Here is a 22513-nt window from a genome sequence, read left to right as displayed (position 1 = left end):
TTGCGTAGAGCCCGTGACCCAGATTTCATCAGGGCAATGGACGAAACGGGGAATGTCCTGAATCAGTTGGTCCAAATACCATTGGTAAATTCCTGGCACAGATGAGATTCCAAAAGGCAGGCAAAATTGCCACAAAGATGCATGGCACCATTCGACTGCTGAATTGTCAAGAAAGGTGTGGCCCACTTACTCGGCGAAATAGTAGAAGTAATGCCTTGAACCTGCCAGTGCTGCAGCTCATCCTCTACCTGGTTGCTCAAGGTGAAGGAATGGGGTGGGGAGTGACAAAATTTAGGTACTGTCGATGGCTTAATAGAAGAATGTCTATCAAAATATGCCGCCCTGGCCAAAGTACTCTCAAACAGTGGGTTGTATGACCAAGTAAGAAGTCCAAATTGTGAAAAGAAATGGATTGAGACACTAAACCAACACTTCATCCTTGACCTGAAAGCCAAAACTAGAAAAAGTGTCAACTGCAAAGACGTTTTGTGCCCACGGTGAATTGACCACTAGCAATGTAAGTTTCCATTCCACATTCTTGTTACGTGTGGAGACAGAGAATTGTCCCCACAAGGGAACACACTGTTTACTGTAAGACAACTTGATGGAGTGGCCAGTGCAACGCCAGGCACCACAAAAGCTTGTTCACATCGAAGTTAATGAGGATGTCTTGTGTCTACTTGAAATTTGACCGATCACTCATCCATTACCAACATCAGCAAAAAATATGCCCGGGGTGACATGTACAGGGTGGTGGAGACAGCCCCTGAGTCCAGGGAAGACACCAAGGCAGCCTGCTGAATGTCTCAGGCAGTGGTCAGATGTCCTATCTGATGCCATATCCTGCACATGGCCTCCACGTGTGGGCACTCTTGGTGAACATGCACCAAATGACAGTCAGGACAGGAGGGCTGGCTTCACAATAAGCAGAAGGAGAACAACACCAAAGACTTGAAAAACAGCCAGTGGATGGAAATTACAATGCTGTGAATGACACAAACCTGGTGAGCTTGGCACGGGTGTAGAAGGGCTGCGCTGCACTGGAATCGTCAATGGCAGCAACACGTGGTAACTTGACGAGAGGCAAAGCCGCTTGGTACCCTGTGGGGCACCTGCAGCTGTTTACTGTGCATGCCTAACTGAGCCACCTGGCAGTTGTCAGAAAGGACGTCACTTGCTGCCATTGTAAGCTCATATGATTCTTCAATTTGAGCAATGTCAGCTATGGAAGGGTTGGACAAGATCAGTGCCAAGATCAGTGCCATCAGTGCCAAGCTCAGGAACAGGAACTGGTTAGTTTCTAATTAGTGAGTCTGCATAGGATGTAGCACATTTGAGATGCTTAAAATGACACTTGTGTAAGAGGCCATGCAAATCGGTGATCCCGGCCGCATATGACAGCCCTCGGTGCTTGTGGTGTTGAGTAAACTGCAACCATGCCTTCACCACGTGAGTTTTATGACCAAAATTTTACATAAGCAACTGACAAAGCTCATCAAAGGGGAGTTTCCTGGGCTCAGTGGAGGGCTTCAAATTTGACAACTTCGTATAAACCCACAGTGCTGGACAACAACAAACCAGCTGTATCAACTGGATTGACGATACACTTAATCTGGTAGTGCAGCAAGAACTGGCGCAAGTAATTCTAACATGCTCCCATAGACTCATCGAAACTAGCAGGTGGGACCAGGGACAGAGAAGAAAACAGCCTAGCAGGCACGAGGCCCTCCACCGATGAGGCAAGGGCGCGATGCCAGTTCATATTCCTAGTTTATCAGTATCTGCATCAACTCCTGTTGTTGCTCCTTCTGTAGGTGCAACTGTTCCAGCAAGCACTGCAGAAATATCAGATCCATTGTGACCCAAAGTTAAAAATTTTGAAAGGGCCAGAAAGAGAAATACATGCATCACACTTATAAGAAAGTCCTTTCTCACCACTTTAGTATCTGCACAGGTGCGACAATGCCGCTACCCTTGACTGTCAGTGCAGGTACTTCAGGGGCCAATGGTCTCTTGAAAACAACCAGGCATCAGAAACATGTAAGAGGAAACGAACTCGGAGGAACCCATGTAGAAACATGCACAGAAATAAACTCAGCACACGGGTGGTTTTTGCAGATAACGACTAAGCACGTGACAACACCACTCGACGCAAAGCACAAGTCGAGGTCCACGGTGTTTGAGGTCAGCATGAGTGGTGGCCCTTTCCACTTAGTGCTACCTGCAAGCAAATATTTCTGTCTGCAGGTCTGCCCATAATATGCAGTGCATGCATTCTCCATGACATGTTTCCAGACTACTCCACTGCTCCACCGATGCCTCCATTGCAATGTCTGCTAAACACTTCTCCATGTATTTATTTCTGTGCTTTATTCACTCACTATCAGAAATGTAGAAGTGTTTTATTAATAGCAGACGTGTTTAATTCTACTTGTTTCCAAAGATAAATGAAATTATGTATGTCATGTTACCATTTTTTGCTACGTCATGCTACCAGTTTTTTTGCGAACAGATTTTGCTACTTAACACTCTACTAGTTTACAGTTTGCTATGTAGAATTCAAAAGTTGAATCTGTTGTACCAATAATGTTAAATGAAAAATAAAACAAATTTACTGGATAAAGGTTCTCTGCATTACAGAAGATGATAGAAAACCTTATATAGGATAGCTTACTGAGGACTTGCTTGAAATGAGCAGTTGTTACATGAAGTGGAAAACCACACACACACACACACACACACACACACACACACACACACATTGTACAGCTGACTGGGTACTGCAGCTCTTGAGCTGGCACTATGTAGCCACCCAGGATGTGTGTGTGTGTGTGTGTGTGTGTGTGTGTGTGTGTGTGTGTGTGTGTGTGGGTGTGGGTGTGTGTGTGTGTGGAGGGGGGTGGGGCAGGTGGCACGCGGCGTGAAGGTATGTGTGCAGGTTTGCACGCACGTGTGCTCTGTCTCAAAAAAAGGTCTCTTCCCAAAACTAGCAAAGTTCTCTTTCATGGTTATGTGCTGCTGGTGGCTCAATGCGTCCACTATTCCACTATTCAGTAAGCAGTTGCCTTTAGTCTTAAAGTTATTTACATTCCACCAAGACTTTACATTACCATATCATAATATATCTAACATGCCTGTTAATAGCTTATAGCAATTCAAGTTTACGTGTTGCTATGAGTCAATTAACTTCTTATCCTTTTCTTATTTTTATCAAAAACCAGGAAGTGAAGAGTAGTGACTACTGTGAATATATCAGGCCACCAATTGATAAGTACAAGACACTGCAGTTTGGCAGTTTTGATGAAATAAAGGTATGTATCAGCAGAGCCCCTCAGTGATACAGTGGTGATTCATTCTTTCAATAAGAATTTTACAGTTACTTTATTTTATTGATTGCTAAGAGATTTAGGAAAATCAACACAGTGAGAGTCCAAAAAGTGAACACAAACCTAGTGGGAAGATGAGGACTAAGAGGATTTCCCACTACTTGCTTAGCTAGAAGTACTTGTATTTGTGTCTGCTTTGTCATGATGTTGTAGAATTGAAATCCAAAAACTTTTAAAACATTAATTTGGTCAAAAGCTGACAACTTATTGTTGTTGCATATTAACACATACAGCACTTTTAACATCTGAAAAATATCAATCACCACCTCAATAGTTGATAAACAAATATTTGCTGGCACTGAAGCCTGCCTTAATAACACTGTCAATGGGAGAATAACCCTTATCTTCCCTTGTTTTCCTTACTGAAACTTACCATTTCCTCATCCTGTATCCCATATGGGATCCCTTTGTTTCAGGAATGCAATGATGTATATTTAAAAGCATTAAAGCTGGCCAACACAAATCAGAGCCCAAGTGTAATTCCTCAATAGAACTGATGTGAGTGAAATGCATCATGTAAGTTTGCATTGGGAGCACATGGAAGAGGCAGTAATACAAGGGGCAGTGAAATGGAAATGAGCCAAATGAAAAAATAATCGTGGTAACTTTCAATACATTTATCCCACTGAGAGACAAAACAGTCAGTGCCTTCACAGAAAAGAGTTTGCAGTTTCCTGTGGTGCCATGACTATACTTAGGCAAGCAGCTCTTCAACTGAAGTAAATCTGTGGGCACAAATGTCTTTCTTCAGGGCTCCAAAATTTTGGAACCTGTATGGAGAGAGACGGGACTGTATAGGGGATGTTTAAGGGCCTGAAGAGAGACATTTGGTGCTGTTGATTGGCTTCAGACAAAGATGTGCACACGTGGGTGCAATCATGGTCCCATAGACAACTGCAAATACATTTCCATGAAGCCACTGACTGTCTTATCTGACATGGGGGGTAAATATATCAACATTTGTGGTATTTACTTTTGAAATAATAAACAGCTTACTTGCTCTTCTTTCCATCTGTCTCATTTTCATTTTACTGCCCCTTATATAACAACAGCCTGCCCAAACAATAGAGAACTTTTCTTTGCACAGAATGCATAACTTATAGTTTTCACAGCTTGTGCTGATTGCCAGATTTATAAATCTCATTAGCAGTCAAGTTTATTATGCATTGTGATTAGCTCTGATGTAATAACTGTGTAAAAAAGGAAGGTGGGGTGTCCATTGGTGACTAATTATTAATTGAAGATGAAACAAGATATCATGTTGTATAAGAACCACTTACTATGTTCTGTTTAGAACCCTCACATATCTTATCTCCATTACCTGTTAATTATGTATTATAGGTGTTGGGGTGTTGCAGATGTCACAGCACTCGTGTATGATGTGGCATTGTTGTGCTGAAGGAGAGGGTGTCCACATGTGGGTGAAATCTTTGAATTTGAAACTTGATTGCAGCATGCTGTTTCTCACACACCAACATAGTTACGTTACACACTGCCATATTACTTGCCACAATGTGGAGCCGTCTATTGGCAGAGGGCAGCGAAGTGGGAAAGTCGACCACGTAATATGTGTGACATGTAAAACCTCAACTGATATTGAGAACAGAATAAAAAAAATGGAAGGCAATACTTTTTAGCATGTACTCATATATGTAGCATTCTCAAAATACAATGAGCTCTTTTATAATGTGGTGGATAGCTCAGATTTTGGCTTCAGACTTTTTTTTTGTGTTGACAAATGTACATATTGTCAGAAAACATTCCACATACTAAGCGATAGTAAAAAATAATCTCTATCAAAATCTTATTTGCAGCAATCATTTAATTAGTATTCAAAAAGTCTTGTGAGTGAGCATTCATTCATACACTTTTTCCTTCTCTAAATTTCATTTAATTTTGAAACATTATTTAAATACTTCCACAACACATTCCAATAGCTGCACAATATGTTACAATAGCTGTAAAACTATTGTCAACACTAATTTCTGAGTTATCACAAACAATGAAAAATCCAGAATGGAATAACAACATAAATTGATAGACTGCTACTCACCACATAGAAGAGGCATTGAGCAATAGACAGGCACATTTAAAAGTAAACTGTTATAAAATATCAGTTTTCAGAAAAAGTCCCAAAGATGAATCATAAAACCGCAACTCACACACTCAGGCATTGTGGTGTACTTCAAAATCAACAGCATTTAGACGGTGGAAAATGCTAAGAAAATCTGAGCTCTGATGGAAAGCAGTATATGTAGCAGGTAGAATCCTGATTTTCACAGAAAAGTGGCATGGGGCACTTGTTGACAGCACATAAATACAATTTGATTGTTTTAGTTTGTTTATTCTTCTTGAGTTGGTGGAACTGATAAAAACTTCAGTACAGAAAAATTAACTGAGGGTGAACAGTATTTGGAGAAAATTAATAAAGTACAACACATTTACTTTTTTTAACAAATGTATCATGAAAATGCCAAAAATGAATAGTTAACAGCCAAAGAAAACACTTATTCACAGTTGGTTTTCTGCTTCTGTGATGTGTTGAGATTACTTTGGGCAATCATATCAAATTTTCATGTTTGCAACAATGATCATTATGAGTCGGGAATTATCAGTCTGTTCAAGATATGCACATTCTTTTACCATCTAAACTCTATTTTTTCTACTTATTTTGCTTCACGTGTCAAACTAATTGTTGTCAAAAGTATTTGTGGATTTTGAGAGCACAAAAAATCCTGTGTACATGAAAAACAAGTGAGACATACAGTGTGAGGTCATTTCTTGTTTGTGATGCTTCTCTTGGTTATGTGGTGCAAATGGCAGTTTATGCTGGAAAAGCAGCAGAGGAACAAGGTGTTGTGATATTTCTAAGGAGATGTCTGCAAAAGTACTTTCGACAACAACTTCACTGTGTATATTGATCACTATTGTAGTTCACCTGCTATTTTTGATTATCCGTAGAAGCGTGAAACAAAAATGGTGAGCATGTTGAACAGAAAGGAGCTTCCAAAATATACTACTGTCGAACAGAAAATTAAAAACTGAGAAAGAATTCCTGCTAGAAGGGAACATTCATTGTGCCGTAGTGGGGAGATACAAGAGACATTTTGATGCTGTTAAGATGTCCTACAGCATCTAAATCAAATGTTGTGCTATATTACAAAAAGAAGAAAACAGCCAGATTACTTTTTTCATCTCTTCATTATGAGTGCCCCAAATGCTTACATTCTTCACCAGAAAACCAAGAACTCGTATGAAAGAAAAAACTCAGATTATTGCATTTTCAGATAGAAACAGCAAAAAGCTTTGTTGGGCAAGGAAGCAAACTCAAAGAAACAAGCAGCTCCTCAGAACCTAACATACGCATTTTGCAGGCAAATTGTCACCAACGGAAAAAAGCAAAATCCATCTGGGGTTTTTAAAGTCTGTTCAGACACAAGAAAGAAAGAAACTGGCACAGTTTCCAAAAAAGGGAAGTTGTTGGTGCTTTCCTTATGGAAACATCTGTGCAGGCCTGATTGCTTCACATTATACTGAAGCTAACTTGTGAGTGTAAGCATCCTCCAATCAAAAAAAGTGAAATCAAAAATTATGTATGATGCTCTATATACACGAATGCATGTAACATTAATTTTTGTTGGTTAACAACAAATGATACCATGCTTTGTATAATATAATTACTAATTTTTACAACATAATTCTTTTGAAAACATGTACACTTTGTTAGGCCAGCTGACTCAAGGTTACTTTGGGATTGTAGTATCCAAAGTGTTAACTTTATTCTGAAAGTCACCACATGAAGTCTGAAAGATGTGTCCTTAAAGAAATGTAAATTACTAGTGCTTCTTTGTATTCAAATGGCTGAAATGTTGCCAGTTGTGAACACGGCAACACATGTAATAGAACCACAATACAATTAAATGTCAGAATTCATAAGCTGTGAAAATGATTTGCTCTGCTTCCACTTCATAGTACTTCTGCAAGTGTGTTGAATCTGACATTTACCTATTGTGTGACCTTTCCTTCTCATTTCATATATGAAATATTAATTGCACTTTCTTAGTTTGTATTTACTCTGGTTTGTGTTGTTGAACATGATGGTGGTAATGTGGTTAAGTACTGGAAGGCCATGTTAAAATTTCTGTCTGACTGTGTTCATTTTGGCTTTCTGCTATTTTCAAAATTTCTTCAACTGGGTACTGGTGTGGTCACTTGGACAGTGCCTCAACCAATTCCTTCCTCAGGTTACTCTAAATGGGCTAGGGTTCCATTGCTAATGACCTCATTGTTAAATGGACTTTAAATTGCAAGTTTTCCTCCTTCCTTCCTTCCTTCCTTCCTTCAGAATTACATTTATTTCCTTGACATTGTAAGAGATTGACCTCTGAACAGTTGCTGTGATCTCTGAATATTTATTACAAAGTACTCATATAACTGTGAACATTATTATCGATCTGATACTTATAATAAGAGAGTTACAATAAAGAAACTTATATTCGATTTGGATTGCTGACAATTTATTTTGGACATTGTGCTTCCTAATAAAACTGAAGTCAAAAAAATATATTACCAGTAAAAATTAAGCAGTGAAGAAATGAGTATTATCTCACTTTTAAACTAATTCAGTAATTGCCATGAGGAAAACTGTTCATTTTGTGCTGCAGGATGTTGGATATCATCATGGTAGCACGTATTTTGCTGGCTTAAGGAAAGCAGGCTGTTTGCCATTCCTAAAAACAGAAACAAGCAAGGAAGATTTTGTTGGAAGAAGTGAAACAAAATGTGATTTAAACCGCATATCTGGATACAGTTTCACAGATTTAGCACAGCTGGTGTGTAGAGTACCTCAGCGTAAAAGACAAACAGGTATGATTAAAATTTCTGAAAAAATTTTCACCCAGTTTTTTTGTAGTTTATATAAATTCTAGAAAATTTTTGTGAAATGTGATATATAATATGTTTATGATCTTTTTAATAACAATATGGTGTTATGGGGAAAAAAAACTATTGTGTGCTGATGCATCAACGAGCCAAGGAAGTACATTTCTCTTGTATACATTATGTATTGTATTTGCACATATTAGATTGGCGATTATGCCATGTGTGAAATTATTTCATTAGTTGCTATTGCACATGATTACATTTTGTTGACATTAGGATTTAATTCCTCATACACATAATCTAATAGCCTTGAGGCCTTGACTGATTTTATTAAATAAGGTACAGGATACCAGTACAAACTGTCCATATCTCCATTTCGAATCATAATAAATCAGATGTAATTGCCCCATAATGTGTAATCAAGGGACAGCTTACTGCTGTAGACCTTCAGGAAACTTTTTAAAGTGATGGTGTCCACATAAATGTCTTCCTCTCACTTTGAAAATCACGTTCTGTATATTTCAGTTTCAGATAAAAGTATAAAATTCTGAAGCTACCAATGTTTAAGTTCTGCTATTTTCATTTGTCATCATTTTTCGAGGAAAAGTAACCATAAGATATCACTTGAAAGTACAAAAAGGGTGTGTCTATTCTGTGTTTCATTGATCCATAGAGCAGCCCTTTTCCACATATTAGTATAGAGATCTGAACTATTAGCATTTGCTGTAAGAATTTTGTACCCTTTTTTTCTACAAAAGAATCTGAATCGCAGGAGACAGCTTAGTAGCTCAGTACTGCATACTGTAATCTCTCCTGTTGTGTTTCATAAATAACAGTTAGTTATTTTTGTATGTTAAAACTATAGCTTTTGCTTTTATCCCTTCTTATATCCCTTTGATAATCTGGCACTTACAGATACCTGAGTGTGCTGGATTATCAACATCCTACTATACATACATTTCATATTACCACATTGCGTAATTTGTAAAATTGTATTGTTTAAAAAATGAAATTTTTTATGTGGGTTTAAATGACATACTTTGTGACACTGGCCATAAAAAAGAAACAGAAAATGCTGTCATGATTCTAACTAAGAAACCCAAAGGCTTTATGAAATATGTACCACTGATATATGTACAATGCACACAAGTTTCTCACTACTCAGTAGTCTGTCTGGAGTGATAAGAGACTCAAGCAATTTGTGTAAAGTTTGGAACTGATACATTTTAACCAAATGAATAATTTTACAAGAAATTTCATCTCAAGTAGCACCACTCTCTTGCTTCCTTGTGCATAGAAATTTAGAAACTGTAATGCAATGTAAGGTTCCTTAAAATTAAAATTAATTTTGTTTATCTTTTTCCCACAAGCAATACTGAGCAACAAAATTTCTACTATGTTATATAAATATTGTTTACTGTGCTTCAGTGGTTTGAAGTGACTTGTTTATGCATGCCCAAATGCTAAATCTTATTTCTTTTTCCCTGTAGTAACAGATGATGAATATATAGGAGACAAAAAAGATGCTGAAAAAGAAAACATCAAGGAAAGCTTTAAAATAGTCTCCACCCATAATACCACAGAAATGAGAGGGGCAGTGGAAGGTAGTGAAGAAATGTACCATTTGGATACAGTGGTAAGTTGTCCATTTTACCTGTTTCTGTGACTCACAAGTCACCAATTCACTGTAAACAGTCATAAGATAACCATACAACTTTTAAACAATCAAATGTCCAGGGTGGAATAACAATAATATGGAAAGGATAGATCACTACTGACCATGAAGAGGAAGCGCTGAATTGCAGATAGGCACAAAGAAAAAGAATGCTAGAAATACTTCAGCTTTCAGGTAAAGTCCTTCTTCAGAAACACAAAACTCAAAACACATTCACACAAGTTGTGTGAGTTGTTCTCGTGTGACTGTGTGTGTGTGTGTGTGTGTGTGTGTGTGTGTGTGTGTGTGTGTGTTTTCTACTCAATTCATTGTGAATAATCTCTTAAAAACTCACAACCTCGTGGCAATTGGAAGTGGCCTGAATTCAAAATAGCAAAGAAAATATGCATACTATGAAGAAGGATATTAAAAAGTTATGAAAGACTGAAATAAAGTGGAAATCCTCTTGACATCTCAGTGTTAATTTATGTAGGATAATTCAGTAGAGAGAGGCAGAACACAATAAAGAAACAAATGAAGGATAAGGGTAAAGGAACAGGTAATTCAGCTTTATTCATAATTGAGCAAAACACATTTTTAACTTCAAAACTTTGTGGGGAGTAATGCAAAGCTCTGGAGTGATAAGACAAATAGTTGAGTGCTAATGTAAACTTGGAGGCTACAAAACATAATGGGAATCCATTTGTTCCTCTAGATTAAACAAAAGCAGAAAAACATTTCAGACTCTCACTTTTTGTTTAATAAAACCAGTCAAATTACCTAAATGCAAACAAGAACAAAGTAAGTTAACTAAGGCTGCTTTATACAAAGTGGTTAATTACTATTAAATGTTGTTAACAGGAACAGTTTACGTACATTCAACTAATCATCAGGTAGGCTACTGTAAAGTACTGCTGCATTCAGGTCTTTGAATTTGACACTTGGAACAGTGTGAATACGCAAAAGAAAACTTTTCATTAAAAATGTTATTAGTTCATAAGATATTAGTATGGTTGGATAACATTCCTTAAACAGCCCAAATATTTTTGTAACATTGAAATGTTCCAGTAAGTACACTTGTCTTGTATCTTTGAACCTGTAGTGGCTGCGGTGACCTTTGAAACTTTTAATGTGGATGCATGTTAAGGGTTGAAGCTTCTTATAGAAAGACTGTTTTTGCCTCTATTGCCAATTGGTGGACAGCCACTACACTGCAGGCCCTATTGTATGTATTCAAGTGTATTTTTGTAATAGCATGAATGAAGCAAAATGCTTTGATACAAACAGGTATGACTCTTCTCATTTTGGTGCTATCACCTTTTCAAACTTTGTATTTGTAACTAATATCACAGAGTTTTGCCATATCTTCATCATGTTGTGATCTGTGTTTAACAGGGAGCGATGTAATTAAGCCTGCCAAATATTGGTTTTGCTCATTGTGTGGATCAAGAAGGTCGAAATTACAGGGTATTAAAGTCATTCTACTTCAGTTGTCTCAACAAAACAAGTTCAGTGCTAAGACTTTTATGGAGTTCTCATCTCGTGCATACTTAGTTGTATTTGTCTGTTAACCTGTGTCTGTTCATCAATCTTTGCAGCCTTGTCTGAATTTTTTGCTATCACGAAAACACTTGCAACGTGTTTATATCAGCCAAATAAATAACCCTACAGTCAAAAAACCATAAAATAAGGTAGCTGTTTTGAAGAAACCTCACTGCAGCAAACAAAGCCACATCATATGCATCATTATGTTTGGGCTGCCCTATGTCACAGATTGGATGACTTTCCTGCTTCTTTCAACCTTTTGCTTGAATCTCTTGGTTTCTTCACAGTACAGTAAGACTTTCATGAGGGACAGAGAGTGTTGTAGATCTGCCCAGACCCAAGCCCCCTTAACTGTTTCTTGTAAGTCATGGAAACCAGTTGGAGCTGGGTGCAAGGCAGGCTCATCTCTTGATGGTGTCCCAGATGTGCTAAATATGATTAAGGTCAGTGAAATGGGGAGGCAGAAAATAATATCCATGTCCCAAACAGTTTTGAAACAATGGTGGACTTACCTGAAGACCTTTTTCATCCCATTTGAAAAACCCGATGCATGATACCTACATGACTTACCTGAATGCTGCCTTGTTATGAAATGGGATATATCGCCACATGTGTTTTTTGATGTACTTTTACCCTGCCATCAGTATTTGCCAACGTATGCCGTGACTCCAAAGCCAAGGCAAGTTTTTTCCATGCTTTAAGTGTCCAATGATAGTGTTTCTGTGTTCATGCTACTCTCAGCTCTGTGAATTGTGTTGAAAAGTGGTACACATTTGAGTGAGTCACTTCTGTTTAGTAGGGCTACTCACCATTTGTTGTCCAGCATTGAACTGGTAAGAGGTTAGCTTCTTTGTGGCTTATCTTTCCACTGACACAGTCCATGATAATCAATGGTGAACCCTGTCAATAACATGGTGTTGCCCATTGAAATTGGCACTGCCAGCAGCAGTTTTCCCTGAATCAAGGGGTACCGTGGTACCACCTTGACACAGTGGCGCATGGAAAGACTAGTGCTCGTACATCCTTGAAGTGCCTGAAACATTGGGAATCTACAATCTGCCATTGATAAAATGTCTAGCATTGCATGTCATGCTTATTTTGCACTTGGACTGTCACACCATCAGCTAGTCACGGGCTGATGACATTCTTTCCATGTGACACATTAAACTACGCAATATTCTTTAGCTACGTGTCAGTTGTTTATGATTGTAACTAAGACTACAGGAAAAGGTGAAGAATTTGTGAATAACTCAGAAAATTGTCAAGCTTATAAAAGATGAAAGGAAGGCAAGATTGCAAAAATTGTGGGAAGTGTAAGAAACATAAAAATTTCATTCTGTAAGAAACATAAAAATTTCATTCTGTAAGAAACATAACCTGTATTAAAAAAAAAAAAAAAAAAAAAAAGAAAACGTGCAAACAGATACACCAAGAGAGTGTCAGAGACAAAATTGCCAGGTTTTGAGGTAAGATGAAGTGCAGTTTCATGTGAAATTTTTGTTAGACGCAGAAGAAATGGTAGAAGACGGTAGAACTGAAATGGAAGAAATCAGCAATCTGGTAATGAACTCAGAGTTTGAGAGACACAAAATAGTTTAGGTGCAACAAATTGAAGCAGAACTTGATGAAATACCTTCATGGTTACTAAAACTAATGACAGGCCTAAAGAACTAGAAATTTATTTGACCTGAGGTCCATAATTTATGAAATGAGAGATATACTAACAGATTAAAAGTATGGAACTGACAAGAGAGTACTGGTCAGTAAATAGAAGAACTGCAGATCAGTTACTCAGACTGGTAAGTTACGAGTGAGAATATGTACAGAAAACATTTTTATGAAAGTTTGGTTTCAGAGGCATCTAACTGACCAAAGTAAGAATTTCGACCTTATACTGAGCAAGAAACAGAACAATAAAGAGAAAATAGGGTATCTCAACATCATTTGAGGACCTTGAAAGAGTCCATTGATAACAAGAATTCCTGAGTTTAGCAGGGCCTGTACTGCTTTGAATAACCCTTTTGGATAAGTGCATCACCTTCTTAAGTATGGTGCTATGTCAGATTTCCTCTCCAGATATTGAAGGATTTCCATTTCAGCGTTTGAAGGAAAGCTAGAAAATCTGAAGAGAAGACTGCAAAGGTTCAGTTTAGATTCAGTAGTAGTCAGTGATGTGAAATGGAAAGGAGACAAGGATTTCTAATTAAATGAATATAGGATAGTAAAAACAGTAGCAGAAAATGGTATAACAGGAGTACAAGCTGGCCGTTGTGGCCGAGCATTTCTAGGCACTTCAGTCTGGAACCGTGCAACCGCTACAGTCGCAGGTTCAAATCCTGTCTTGGGCATGGATGTGTGCGATGTCCTTAGGTTAGTTAGGTTTAAGTAGTTCTAAGTTCTAGGGGACTGATGACCTCAGATTTTAAGTTCAGTAGTGCTCAGAGCCATTTGGAGTACAAATAATTCTAAGTAGAAAGGCTGGGCAAACATAAGTTCCTGTAAACAGTTGAGTAATAGGATTATTCTCATCAGAATTGACAGAGGAGGAGGAGGAGGACAGAAAAATACCAGTTAGATGATGAAATGGTTAGAAAGAGCTTCCAAAATAAGATTTGTATTGTAAGATGTACATAGTAGTACATATACATTCAGATCACAATGTAGTAATGATGAAGAGTAGGCTGAAGCTTAAGAGAATCATTAGGAAGACACATTGTGTAAAGAGGTGGGATAGTGAAGTGTTTGAAAGCATCTGATGCCATAGATGCAGGATAATGAATAACCAAGCTGGCAGTTAAGTTGAAGAGGAATGAACATCCCTAAAAGGGGCAATCACAGAAGAAGGACTGACTGATATAGGTACAAGGAAAATAGAGCTGTGAAGAACCTCGCATGAAAGTATAAATACTTCACAATTGATTGAAAAAGGAAGGAAATACAAAAATGTTGAGGAAAAAAACAGGAAATTAGTAAGAAATGCAAGGAAGCTAAAGCAATATGTGTGCATCAAAAATATGAAGGAATTGAAAAGGAAGTGGTGGTAAGGATGGACAAATTCAGCATAGATTCAACATGTGAGACCCTTAAAGCACAAGTGGTGTAGCTCCACATTCCTCATTTTTAATAGGGTTGGGATTTTGCTCAACAAGTGAAATTCTGTTAACAAAGCAAACCATGTAATTCGTACCTACCATACATCTAGCAGTGCAGATTTCTGATGTGAGCTGATAGCTGAAGTGGTGTAGCTGGGAGTTACACCACTGTGCCTGCATTGTTTTGAGTTTTCTCAATTCACTGTGGATGTTCTATCTTTTGACTGTTCCCATGATAAGATTTTACCTGTTTAATTATTTGAATTGTGTTCAGTGTGATTCATTCAGTGTGATTCACCATGAGGTGTAGTGATAATGACATAATCAGAGAACAGATTATTTGGGATGATAAAGAAACCAGCAATGAATAATTTCCATCACATTCAGAGCCATCTTATTGGAAAATGGGGTCTTTTTCTGCTCAAAATACATTCTTATGCTGCCTGATAAAACAGGAAATGCCACAATGTCCCTGATAAAACAGGAAATGCCACAATATCATTGACCAAAGAATGACAGCTAACGTATTTCATGTGACCATTGATGGAAGAAGTGAAACAGTATACAAAAAATATTTCTTGGAACATGAAATCATTTCAAGAAAACTCGTGACTGGTCACAGTATTTGCTGCAGTGTAATTTGCAAACATAGCTTCAGTGTTCTCCAACCAAAATGGATAAAATAAAGCTGAAAAATCAGTTTCTGATAGTTCGCACTACTCCTTTCCTTTGACCAAAAAGCTTATATAATTTATATCTTTACAGTTTGGGTTGCCATGAGCTGTTGTCTAAATTAGGATTCATTTACTGCAGGGATGGCAACAATCAAGAAAGACAGACACTGAAAAATCATCCAGTGCCTTGGCTAAAGATGCAATGTACTTAGAATAAAAAGAGTGATCCATTCAAAAAATTTTTCAAGGAAACTCTCTCACCAGACATTGAATTTCATAAGTAGGACTTCATGCAGGGATTTGAAAAAGGATGCACCATTTTTCTAACATAACTCAAGGAAAGCTGCACACAGCACCACGGGCTATTACAAAAGAGAAGATGAAGGTCACAGAAGAACTTTTGTGCATCATTCCACCTGTTCAGTATTGTCAGAATAAATAAGACTCAAAGTATTGGAGATGAAGACATTAGGTCACTGATGGAAATTACCGTACAGACAGTGAGTAACAAAGATAATGTGGAATTATGTTTACCATGATGTTGATTGCCATGCATGTTTTTAAAATCTATAAAATCCTTTAAAGATTCACACAATTACAGCTTTCAGCTAAAGTTGAAACTACGCTGAGAGCTGAAACTACACTGCAAGCAGCAGCACTGGTGCTGCTGCTCACAATGTGGTTTCAGCTCTCTGAAACTGCAGACGTGTGTGCAAGTTGCGTTTGTGTGTGTGTGTGTGTGTGTGTGTGTGTGTGTGTGTGTGTGTGGTGTGTGTGTGTGTGTGTGTGTGTCTGAAACTGCAGACGTGTGTGCAAGTTGCGTTTTTGTGTGTGTGTGTGTGTGTGTGTGTGTGTGTGTGTGTGTACGTACCTTTTTGTTGTGCCTATCGCGACTCAGCATCTCCACTATATGGTGAGTAGCAACTTTCCTTCTCTGGTACTATTCTGATAACACCCATACATATTATGAAAATGTATGTTTCACATCTCCTCCTAAACAGTGGCATCAATTTCAATCAAACTTGATGCACATATCACTTACTGTCTGGAAAGAATCACTCTGGAGATAAGAACCACCTACCTCTCAAAGGGGTGGGGGTTAAAAAGAAGTGTGTTTCAAGATGCTCAAATACACAGACTTTACTCGACCAATATTTGAGAATGAGACTACTTAGTGAGTTGCAACAAACTTCACACCTTATTTCAAACATTTATGAAACTTTTTCTTGCTGATACCCCCTATAAAGCGATGAAAGGAAAAAAGTTTATCACTTATTACATTTTCATTGTTCGTGCAGTAAAATTACCTCATTGGTCTTGACGTTTTAACTTATTACGTCTTTACTGCTAATTCTATTCATTACACATTTTGCCAACAATTTTCACATATTTCACTGAATGTACTTGCAAAATTATATCATTCAGAAGAATTATGACGGTTTTGAAAAATAAACAGCTCCTCTATAAAAATCAACATGGATTCCGCAAACAGAGATCCTGCGAAACTCGGCTCGCTCTGCTCCTCCATGAGATCTACAGCCCAGTGGACAACAGCGCTCAGGCTGATGCTGTGTTCCTTGGCCTCAGTAAGGCATTTGACACCATCCTGCATTGCCATTAAATGAAAAAAAAAAAAAAAAAAATGAGCTTACAGAGTATCGAAGCAGACCTGCATTGGATTCAAGACTTTCTTGCAGATAGAACTCAACACATCGCTCTTAATGGAACTAAATCGACAGAGATAAAGGTGAAATAGAACCGTTGCTGTTCACAATATATATAAATGATCTAATAGAGAGAATCAGGTGCTCTCTAAGGCTATTCACAGATGATGCAGTTGTTTATACTAAAGTAGCAATACCAGAAGATGGTAAGAATTTGCAGAACGACCTGCAGGAAATTGATGAATGGTGCAGACTCTGGCAGTTGACCCTGAACAGAAATAAATGTAACATATAGCGCATACATAGGAAAAGAAATCCACTACTGTCCAGCTACACTATTGATGACAGACAGCTGGAAACATCGTCTGCCATAAAATATCTAGCCGTAATTATCCAGAGCGACCTTAAGTGGAATGACCATATTATAAAACAGAAATTGGGAAAAGCAAACACAAGACTCAGATTAATTGGAAGAATCTTAAGGAAATGTAACCCACCCATGAAAGAAGTGACTAATAAGGTGCTTGTTTGCCCGATTGTTGAGTATTGTTCATCTATCTGGGATCCCGATCAGGTAGGCCTGATAGAGGAGATAGAGAACATCGAATGAAGAGTGGCATGTTGCATCGCGGGTTCGTTTAGCTGGTGAGAGAGCATTATGGAGATGCTAAACAAACTCCACTGGCAAGCATTACAAGAGCAACGTTGTGCATCATAGAGAGATTTACTATTGAAATTTCGGGACAGCACTTTTCAGGAGGAGTCAGACGACGTATTACTTCCCCCCAGATACATCTCGCGTATTGACTACGAGGAGAAAATTCGAGAAATTAGAGCCAATACAGAGGCTTACCAACAATCATTCTTCCCACGCACTATTCGCGAGTGGAACAGGGTTGGAGGGATCAGATAGTGGTAGTGTAAGTACCCTCCACCACTCACCATTAGGTGGCTTGCGGAGTATGATGTAAATGTAGATACGACGTCATAGACACTATGATGTGTGAAAACTGCCGCATCATACGTGATTTTTTTAAATTAATTACTTCTTTACTATTAACTCTATTCTCAATATATTTTGCAGACAGTATCAGTCTATGTCACTGAATGTACCTGCTAAAACTACCTCTTTGCACTACACATTGTTCAGGAGATATTACATCATGTACACTGAGATCCATGAAAACCTGCTACATTATGCATGACATTTCAATTTGTACTTCTTTTCTACTGAATCTATTTGCAACCCATTTCACAGACAATCTCGAAATAAACCACAGAATCTGCCTGCAAAATTATACCATTATATGACACACACAGTTCAGGAGATTTAATGTCATAAACATTTAGCTTCGTGAACACAAAACTGCAGGGCATTATTTGCTAAAGATGCAGGTGAAACAATTGTACACATATGTGGGAAATATATGTGATGTATGCATAAACAGTAGAAGTCACAGATAAAACGCTCCTCCTAAACATCTGGAACGATTTCTACCAATGTTGGTACACATATTATTTACTATCCGGAAAGATATACTGTGGGAGTAAGAATGAGCAACACTTTATTTGGGTAAGAATGATAAATTGGAGAGAGAAGGGGGAGGAAGAGATGGACTAACGTAATTTTAGAAGAAATACATACCTAGGCAACGCTGGATACTCAGCTAGTATATGATAAAAAAGTAACACAGAAAGTACATTTGAGTTTTGCATAACAATCCTAGTAAACCATTCAATATTTAAAGAAAAAAAAAAGTGTAATGTGAAACTTGTTGACAGATTAAAACTGTGTGCTGAACCGATAGTCAAACTCAGGATCTTTGCCTTTTCTGGGCAAGTGCTCTACCTACTGAGCTACCCAAGCACGAATCATGGTGCGTCTTCACAGCTTTACTTCTCCCAGTACCTCGTCTCTTACCTTCCAAACTTCACATAAGTTCTCTTGCAAGGTACTGACAGAAGTAAAGCTGTGAGGATGAGTCGTGCTTGGGTAGCTCCGTCAGTAGAGCACTTGCCCAGGGAAGGCAAAGGTCTCAAGTTCGAGTCTTGGTCTGGCACACAGTTTTAAACTGCCAGGAAGCTTAATACCACTGCTCACTCTGCTGCAAAGTGCACCACTTTTGCTCTAAGGAACTCATGTGGAAACGTAGAAATAACTTTCAGTGAAATAAAAATTAAGGGCATAAGCATTAGGAGTGCAAAAAGAGTTCCCCTGTTACGTACAGAGGAGAGGGCAGGGAGATGGAAACAGTATATTGAGAACATCTAAATGGAGAAGGAACTATATGCTGACATGATAGAAGGGAAAATGGGCTTTGATTTGGAGGACATAAGGATTCAGTATTAGTCAAATTTGAGCGAGTTGTGGAAGACTTGGAATAAAATATGATAGATGGGATGGATAACATTCTTTTGGAATTTCCAAGATCAGTGGAGGAAAGTGGCAGTCAAACAATTATTCAAGTTAGTTTGCAAAATCTATGATACTGGAGACATGACATTGGCTTTAGGAATCCCAAAGATATCAAAGGTAGATAAATGTGAGAACTACCGCATAACCAGCTTGACAGCTGATGTGTAAATGTTGCTAACAAGAATAATATACAAAAGAATGGAAAAGAAAATTTAGAAACTGGTAGATGACGATCAGTTTGGCTTCAGTAAAGGTAAAGGCACCAGAGAGGCAGTTTTGGCATATCGTTTAATAATGGAGGCAATACTTGAGAAAAATTAAGACACCTCCGAAGCATTGGTCAAGCTAGAAAAGATGTTCAGCAACATAAAATGGTGCGAAACTTTTGCAATTATCAGAAAATAGGTGTAAGCCATAGTGAAAGACATGAAGCATGGAGTATGTACAAAGAACCGAGAGGGAACAATAAGAATGAAAGACCAAGAGAGAAGTGCTCTGTACATCAAAGAGACAATTTTCAAAATGAAAGAAAGTCAGGATTGGGTTTAAAATTCAGAGTGAGAGGATATCAGTGATATGATTCACTGATGACATTACTATTGTCAGTGAATGTGAGTAACAATTGCAGGACCTGCTGAATAGAATAAACAGCCTAATGTCCACAGAATATGAACTAAGAGTAAAAGAAAGAAACACAAAAGTAGCAGAAATAAGATTGGCGATAAACTTATCACAATTCAGGGTCATGTTGTAGGCGAAGTGAAGAAACTCTACCACCTTGGAAGCAAAATAATGCCTGATGGGTGAAGCAAGGAAGATTGAAGAACCAGACTGGTGTAGGGAAAGAGGATATCCCTTCCTAAAAGAATTCTACTATACTCCGATTAAAATAACTTTATGATTGACAAATGGCAGTGGCGGGGTGCAATGTTGCAGGCATGCAGCCAACAACAATACACAAGGTGCTGCGTGTAATCTGCAAAACCAGCAACACCGCACATTCATGGCACTCAAGAATGAACTATGGTTGCCTGACAGCTGGGGACTAATGACCTCAGATGTTAAGTCCCATAGTGCTTAGAGCTATTTGAGCTGACAGCTGGACCCTACAACTTGCCTTGCTGAAATACCAGTCACAGAGTTATTTTTAATTGGCGTATAGTATCAAACGTATGCCTCAATTTGAGGAAGATGTTTGTAATGTAAATCTGGAGCTCAGCATTATAAGGTAATGAATCCTGGGAAATGGAAAAACCAGAAAAGAAAATAATTGGATCATTTGAAACGAAACTGTAAGAAATGAAGCAGGCCCCACAAAACGTGTGGAAAGCGCAGACTAGGTGGAGGGCAGGATGGAAAGTCACTATTAAGACTTTGGCAAATAACTAGAGAGAGCCATAGAAGGCAAAACCTGTAGGAGAAGACAGAGAATGCAATGTAGCCAACAAATTGGGTTAAGTGCTACTCTGAAATGAGACAAATATCAGCTGTATATTATTTGTTTTGTAACATTTTAAATGATAAGAGTTAGTGCTTCAAGATTTGCATATAAATTTATTGTATGAAAACAATTTCTTTGTGGGTGAATGGGAACTTTCATGGAAGATTGTTGTCTGTTTATTTTCTTTATATGCTACTTTAAAAATGGCATGTATCTTACAACTAAGAATGAGTAGGTCAAAATCTTCTATCCTGCTTCAGTCCATAGTCTGCATTTTCTTTTTATCTTTTTTCTTGCGAGTTTCAGAGCGACTTTTCTGTCCTTTGCCATCTTTTTGTGTGTTTCCTTATTACTTGTGTAGAACGCAGTAACTTCAGTTCCATAATAATTTTATCTTCAGGATAGTAAAACTTCTACACCACAGAAACGTGCTGCTAGTTCTCTTTCACTCTCTGGTTACATAAAGGGCAGCAATGTTGCAGAGGATAAAAACAGTATGTATGTGACACTGAGTCCTTTACTTTCTTGTGTTTTCCTTTTAATAAAATCATGTTTACCTTGAATTAACAAAGATTTGTCTCATGTTATAGGCAATATCAGGGCAGATGAAGATCAATTAAGTAAAATTTCGACAAATCTGTGTTCCACTGAAGAAGACACTCCAATGAAAATATAAGTGGTCCAAAGTGGTGTGAAACAGTGCTTGAATTTTATAGTGTGCTGCTATTAATACTTGACCTTTTGTGAAGAACAGTTGTTGCAGCTACATATTCACTGGAAGCTGGTAGTGAACTGTGAATTGCAGTGTCTATTTATTTATTTTTTCTATAGCTCTTCACAGTTTAGAATGTGATAACCTGCAATTTGGACAGTGACGTGTAAGAATTTTGTAAATTTTTGTACAGTAACCTTTATACTTATATTTGTACTATGTTAGTGATGAAACTCCTCGCAATAAATGTCTCAAGATGCTCTGGACATTGAGGTTCTGTTTTATTATATACACGGAATAGTTCAGTATTCTCAGGCAACAGAATTATTCACAGGTGGGATACAATTTATTATGTCATATCCTCTGCCACACACTTTATACTGATCTGCAGAGTATGTACTTCGCCAAGAAAAACTCTGCTAGCTGGGATGGGATACTCACCAAAATAATTAAAAAAGTTTACAGCATAATAGCTCATTCTCTCTGTCTCTCATAATAAACAAATCCTTTGAAGAAGGTTACATCCCTGATCTCTTTAAGTAAGCGGAAGTAAAACCATTGTTTAAAAAAAGATTCAAAAGATGATATGGGAAATTATCACCCCATATCTATACTCCTTGTCATATCAAAAATATTTGAAAAAAAATGCTGCTTTACAGATACAAAGCTTCATTACACAGAATGATATCATTTCACACACCCAATTTGGCTTCCAACAAGGCAAAAACACAGTAGATGCGATAAATGAGTTTATCGAAAAAATTACTTCATCACTATATAGGAAAGCTAAGGTCACAGGAATATTCTGTGATCTTATAAAAGCATTCGACTCTGTAAACCATGCCCTGATGCTTTTCAAACTGAACAGGTATGGAATAAGGGACGTTGCTTTGATATGGTTTGAATCATATCTCTTGGAGAGGAAATAAAGAGTGGTAATCACATCAAATAGAGCAGATCACTTCTCCTTGGACCCATTTTATTGCTGTTTTTTGTAAATGACTTGCCTCTCAATATAAATACTCATTTAACTTTGTTTGCAGATTAT

The 22513-nt window shown here is 37.8% G+C and overlaps 1 protein-coding gene across 7 annotated transcripts in view; it reads left to right on the top strand.

Annotated features, from left to right (window-relative positions):
• LOC124556725 (neuropathy target esterase sws) overlaps positions 1-21731 on the top strand; it is a 220050-nt gene extending 198319 nt beyond the window's left edge. For 3 of the 7 annotated variants that reach the window (XM_047130723.1, XM_047130722.1, XM_047130721.1), the window contains exons 24-28: positions 3222-3311; positions 8051-8252; positions 9758-9903; positions 21154-21247; positions 21344-21731. In XM_047130723.1, coding sequence (XP_046986679.1) covers positions 3222-3311; positions 8051-8252; positions 9758-9903; positions 21154-21247; positions 21344-21429 — 618 coding nt within the window. In that variant the 3' untranslated portion in view covers positions 21430-21731. Of the gene's footprint in view, positions 1-3221; positions 3312-8050; positions 8253-9757; positions 9904-10004; positions 10117-21153; positions 21252-21343 lie in introns of all 7 variants that reach the window. The other 4 variants (XR_006968667.1, XR_006968668.1, XM_047130724.1 and 1 more) reach the window with 4 other exon arrangements.
• Positions 21732-22513: the final 782 nt, after the last annotated feature.

Source organism: Schistocerca americana, chromosome X (genome assembly GCF_021461395.2).
Source record: "Schistocerca americana isolate TAMUIC-IGC-003095 chromosome X, iqSchAmer2.1, whole genome shotgun sequence".
Taxonomy (NCBI): Eukaryota; Metazoa; Arthropoda; class Insecta; order Orthoptera; family Acrididae; genus Schistocerca; species Schistocerca americana.
This window is presented reverse-complemented; position numbering and strand designations above follow the sequence as displayed.